Genomic DNA, 5,481 nt, shown 5'->3' with positions numbered 1-5,481 from the left:
CCACCCTTCAGGCTCTCTGCCTTTATTCCTGATGAAGGGCTTTTGCCCGAAATGTCGATTTTGCTGAAGCTCCTCGATGCTGCCTGAACTGCTGTGCTCTTCCAGCACCACTGATCCAGAATCTGGTTTCCAGCATCTGCAGTCATTGTTTTTACCCAATATAGTCTCATTGGTCACCTATGTATCTACTTTAATCTTTTAGTACTGGTGTATTTCTAGTGAATTGATGCTGCCATATAGGACTGGCCACAATCTCTCCAGCCACAGGCTGGACAGAGTTCTGTACACCTTGAACACAACTTGTAGCCTTTGTATTCTAGCCTGATGGGGATGAAACTGAACTTCCATTCACCTTTCTCATTCGGGTTTGGATCCACTCGCTTGTTTTTAGCGACTTCTGCACTTTGACCTGTAAATCTCTGCTCGCCCACAGTTCTGAACTTCTCCCCATTGAGAAGGTCCCCTTTCTTGCCCCCAAAATGGATGAGCTCCTACTTTCCACACATTGAACTCCACCTGCCACAGTCAGAGCCACTCACTCAGTAAATACATAGCTCCATACAGACAGAGACCAATGTATTCTTCCACAGTCAGGAAGCTTCAGAAATAATTTACTTTAATTCAGATTGCAGTCAGACATGATCAGTGCATCTCCAACCAGAGGCTTCCGAGCCAAGGGAAATAAGTTGAGCAACAGGGCTGCACTGCATTCAGGCCCAGGTCACATCAATAACCCTCATTCGCCCAGGTCACATTGCAGTCCGGATATTTGGCTTTCAGAAGCTCTGCTGTGATCTCATGCTTTGCACGTCCGTAACCCTGTGCACAAAAGGACAAGATAATTTGATAAGCTTGTTACTCAGGTCCTGTGGGAGCAGAAAACCTTCACAAAGGTGGACGGATCAGGATTGACTGTCTGATTTACTGCATTCTTCTCCTGAAGAAGCTGATTCAGTCGGAGGTTCCACTTGTCTGATTCAGCAGCTCTTCAGCGGCCAATCTCTTCACCTGACATTCCGACTGGGTCAGCAGTCTACACTCAACAGAGACGGCTTCAGGAGATGTTCACCTCAGAAACTGACTCACCTTCCCATAAATCGCCTCTCTCCAACCGCAGCCCCATTCCCCAAACAGCCACACGCTTCATTACCAGCTCACCCCCACTGCCAGTGGCTTGAGGCAGTGGGGAAATGCTCAATGTAAGAGTTAAACAGGCGCTCCACGTGGGGCACACAGACTTGGCAGGCTCAACAGAGAAGCCGGGGACAGAATGGGGACAGGTCAGGGAAGCTGATCAAAGGGGAACTTTCTGCAGTGATAAGGCTGTTAAACTGCATTGGTTAAGTAAACACTGGCTAATCCACAACCACGGTGACAATATCTAATTGGAGAAAATTTCTGCTCAACCTTTACTGACTGTCAGGGAAGCAATCTTTTCATGTGAGGAGATGATAGAGTTAGTGTTGTTAGTGTTTGTCTGGAATATGACATTGTGTTTTGAAATAGTGACGTGGATGTAGTTAAGAAATAAACGTGGAAGAAGAATCGATCTTTGAGGGCCATCCGAGGTATGCATGAGCAGGATTACAAGTAATTCTCTGCTACAATTGGCTAGGTCAGAATGGATCTAGCTAAGTGCAGTGGTTACCCGGGTTTGATTCCAGCCTCAGGTTACTGTCTGTGTGGAGTTTGTACATTCTCCCTGTGTCTGCGTGGGTTTCCTCCGGGTGCTCCGGTTTCCTCCCACAGTCCAAAGATGTGCAGGTTAGGTGAACTGGCCATGCTAAATTGCCCGTAGTGTTCAGGGACTGTAGGGATCCTAGCCTGTGCTGAATTACCTAAATTCACTGGGGAAACTGTTAAATGGAGAAAGGAGCAATCCCTACCCAGGTCAGATGAGGAACTGGCTGCAATGCCCTCAAGAGTTATATAGCCTGCTTCCCACGTTCCAGTCAAGGTCTTCAGGCATCAGCTCAGTCATTCTCGCTGAGTATAAATGATTTGAATGGAGTGGTCAACTGCATTGTAGCCAAGTTACCGGATATCAAGTTAAAAATCACAACACCAGCCTATAGTCCAACAGGTTTTATTTGGAAGGCGAAAGTGAGGACTGCAGATGCTGGAGATCAGAGTGTAGATTAGAGTGGTGCTGGAAAAGCACAGCAGGTCAGGCAGCATCCGAGGAGCAGGAGAATCGACGTTTCAGGAATGAATTCCTGATGAAGGGCTTTTGCCTGAACGTCGATGTTTCCTGCTCCTCGGATGCTGCCTGACCTGCTGTGCTTTCCCAACACCACTCTAATCTAGGTTTGCTAGGAAGCACTAGCTTTTGGAGCGCAGCTCCTTCATGTGGCTGTCACAACCACCTGATGAAGGAGCGACGCTCCGAAAGCTAGAGCTTCCAATTAAACCTGTTGGACTATAACCTGGTGTGGTGTGATTTTTAACTCTGTCCCCCTGGCACCTCCAAATCATGATGATATGAAAATAGGAAAGCGAGAGGGGAAGAGGTTAGGAGAAGTCTGGAAGAGATAATGGAGAGGTTCAGTGAATCAATTAAAAATATGGCAGACAAATTATGTGGGGAAAAAAATGAAGTTGTTTCATTTTTGCAGGAAGAACAGAAAAGCAGAATACCTCTTTAAACAGAGAGAGAAAGAGTCTGTAGAATGTTGCAGTACAGAGGAATCTGGGTGTCCTTGTTCATAGGGAATAGAAGGTGCAGGCCATTCAGCCCCTTTCAGGTTGGTCCACAACCATTTCCCCACACTAACCCCATAACATCTTGATATATCCTTGATAAAAGCTAGTTAGTAGGCAGATACAGCAAGTAATCAGGAAGGAGCATGGTATGTTGGAAGAGGGATGGAGTAAATAAGGAGGTCTTGCTACAAATATTCAAGGTTTGGAAGACTTCACTTGGAGTTTTGGTCTTCTAACCTAAATTGGAAGGTATTTGCATTGAAGCAGTTGTGGGAAGGCTCACTCAGCTGATTCCGGGGTTCAAGGGATTTCTCTTATGAGGAAAGGACGTGTCTATAGTCTATACTCTCAGTGAGAAGATCTAACCTTACTGAAACTTAGGGGAAAAAAAAGAGCAGTCTATAACAGTATATGCTGAGAGGACGTTGTATCCGTGGAACTGGGCACACAGTTCAGAACTAATTTATAAGTTGGAGATGAGGAGGGCTTTCTTTGTACATCTGGACCGCTCATGTGCACCCCGTCCCCATCCCAACAGTATACACGTGCGGCTGTCCCTGGCACCCTCCCATCCTCCTGCGCTTTCCTCATTCGGGGACAGCCCCAAATGGTTACAGCTGACAACAAACACTGTCTCTGCAGCAGCTCTCCCTTGACAGTGCTGTAATAAAGCATGCCACTTGTCCTTACCATGGAGTATCCATACACATGAATGGTCTTCTTCTCACTGTTGTGGTTAATTCGGCCACCACCTAGACACTCACAGTGCAGGCCCTTCTTCTGAATCCAGCTAGACACTTCCTCATAGATATCAGCTGTAGTTATGATAAAACACAAGACCATTTCGTGACTGCTGGGTATTTGTTAAGTATAAGCAGACTGTCACCTGACTGGTCCTTCTTGAACAGTCAGTGGTTGGAGGCACCACGTCAATCACACAACTCACTGCAAACATTCCCATTCCCAAGGTGGGATTCATGAAAAGCTCCCTCCACACTAGGGGTCTGTTCAAAACTATATCGAATCCATATCGAACCTCATTTGTAAGCAGCATGGACATGTACATTGCCCAGATTCAGACCACTGATAACATAGGTGCCTGAAGGCCTGATCAAATTGCTGCAAAGCCTTTCTTCAGTCACTTAGAATGTCCTCAATAAAACGGCTCGGATTGCTTCAGGTTAGCTGGATTCAACGTTTCTGATAAACCCTTCCACTCTGCATTTCCTCTAAAGGTTGCCTTTTATCAACACTTTCTCCTGCTCCACCCACTCACCTGTTTTTTTTTTTAAAATATAATTTTAAACTGTGGTATAATATTTTAATTGTTTTATAGTTCGTGACTTTTTGTTTTGAGAATCTGAATCTTATCACCCAATTTTAAATTTGAGGAAAAGATACTACCACAGACCAAACCAACTGTTATTCATCGATCAGTTTGAATTCTGATTTGCCCACCGTCTGGCCCCTATTAGATTTTATCAAGCCAATTCCTGATGATGGGCTCCGGCCTGAAACATCGACTCTCCTGCTGATCGGATGCTGCCTGACCTGCTGTTTTCCAGCACCACACTCTCAACTCTGATCTCCAGCATCTGTAGTCCTCACTTTTCCCTTTCCAAACGTGCATAAATCCTATTCCTAAGAATTCTCTCCAATAGCTTCCCAAACACTGATGTGAGATTCACCAGTCTGGTTTTTTGGATTATCCCTGTTTCCCAACTTGAACACAGGAACAACATTAGCTACTCACCAGTCCCCCAGGATTCCTCAGCGGCTAACAAGGATACAAAGATATTGGTCAATGCCCCAGCAATCTCCTCTCCTGCTTCTCTCAGTAACCTGGGGTAGATCCCATCAGAGCCTGGGGACTTATCCACCTTAATGCTCTTCAAGAGGCCCAACACCACTTCTTTCTTGACCTCAAAATGCCCTAGCATATTAGTATGCCTCACACTACTCTCACTATCTGTCATGTCCTTCTCCTGGGGGAATACAGATGCAAAGTACACATTTAGGATCACGTCTATATCTTTGTTTGATTGATCAGAGTGACTAGCATCAGACACTCAGTACAGAAACTCAAAATCTGCAGCTGAGTCAGGTTGGAAGGGAGGAAAGTGATTGGAGTGAGTGGTGGAATGGCAATTAATCCAGATAAATGCAAACTGCTGTGAAAGTAGAGTCGCAGGTAGATAGGATAGTGAAGAAGGCGTTTGGTATGCTTTCCTTTATTGGTCAGAGTATTGAAAACAGGGGTTGGGAGGTCATATTGCGGCTGTACAGGACATTGGTTGGGCCACTGTTGGAATATTGCGTGCAATTCTGGTCTCCTTCCTATCGGAAAGATGTTGTGAAACTTGAAAGGGTTCAGAAAGGATTTACAAGGATGTTGCCAGGGTTGGAGGATCTGAGCTCTAGGGAGAGGCTGAACAGGCTGGGGCTGTTTTCCCTGGAGCGTCAGATGGGTGTATGGATAGGAAGGGCTTGGAGGGAAATGGGCCGGGTGCATAATCAAATGGACACACGTTTAAGGATGCTGACATGTCACGGGGCATGAAGAAACTGTTTTTGATTGGAGTTGTGATCTGGAACGATACGCCTCAAAGAACAGAAAGCATGGTGGCTCAGTGGTTAGCACTGCTGCCTCACAGCAACAGGGTCCCAGGTTTGATTCCAGCCTGGGGCAACTGTCTGCGTGGGTTTCTTCCAAGTGCTCTGGTTTCCTCTCTCAGATGTGCAGGTTGGGTGAACTAAATTGCCCATAGCGTTAGGTAC

General features: G+C 46.0%; 1 protein-coding gene across 1 annotated transcript; it reads right to left on the bottom strand.

Moving 5' to 3' along the window:
- Window positions 1-599: 599 nt before the first annotated feature.
- LOC122547583 (14 kDa phosphohistidine phosphatase-like) lies at window positions 600-3,561 on the bottom strand. The gene is made up of 2 exons (XM_043686193.1): window positions 3,394-3,561; window positions 600-819 (listed from the first exon to the last, which is right to left on the bottom strand). Exons 1-2 carry the CDS (start codon window positions 3,544-3,546, stop codon window positions 727-729), a joined length of 246 nt encoding a protein of 81 aa, XP_043542128.1. The 5' UTR covers window positions 3,547-3,561; the 3' UTR covers window positions 600-726.
- Between the last annotated feature and the right edge of the window lie 1,920 nt (window positions 3,562-5,481).

The sequence above is a fragment of the Chiloscyllium plagiosum genome, unplaced genomic scaffold (assembly GCF_004010195.1).
Source record: "Chiloscyllium plagiosum isolate BGI_BamShark_2017 unplaced genomic scaffold, ASM401019v2 scaf_8882, whole genome shotgun sequence".
Taxonomy (NCBI): Eukaryota; Metazoa; Chordata; class Chondrichthyes; order Orectolobiformes; family Hemiscylliidae; genus Chiloscyllium; species Chiloscyllium plagiosum.
The sequence above is the reverse complement of the archived record's forward strand: the minus strand, read 5'-3'. Positions and strand labels throughout refer to the sequence as shown.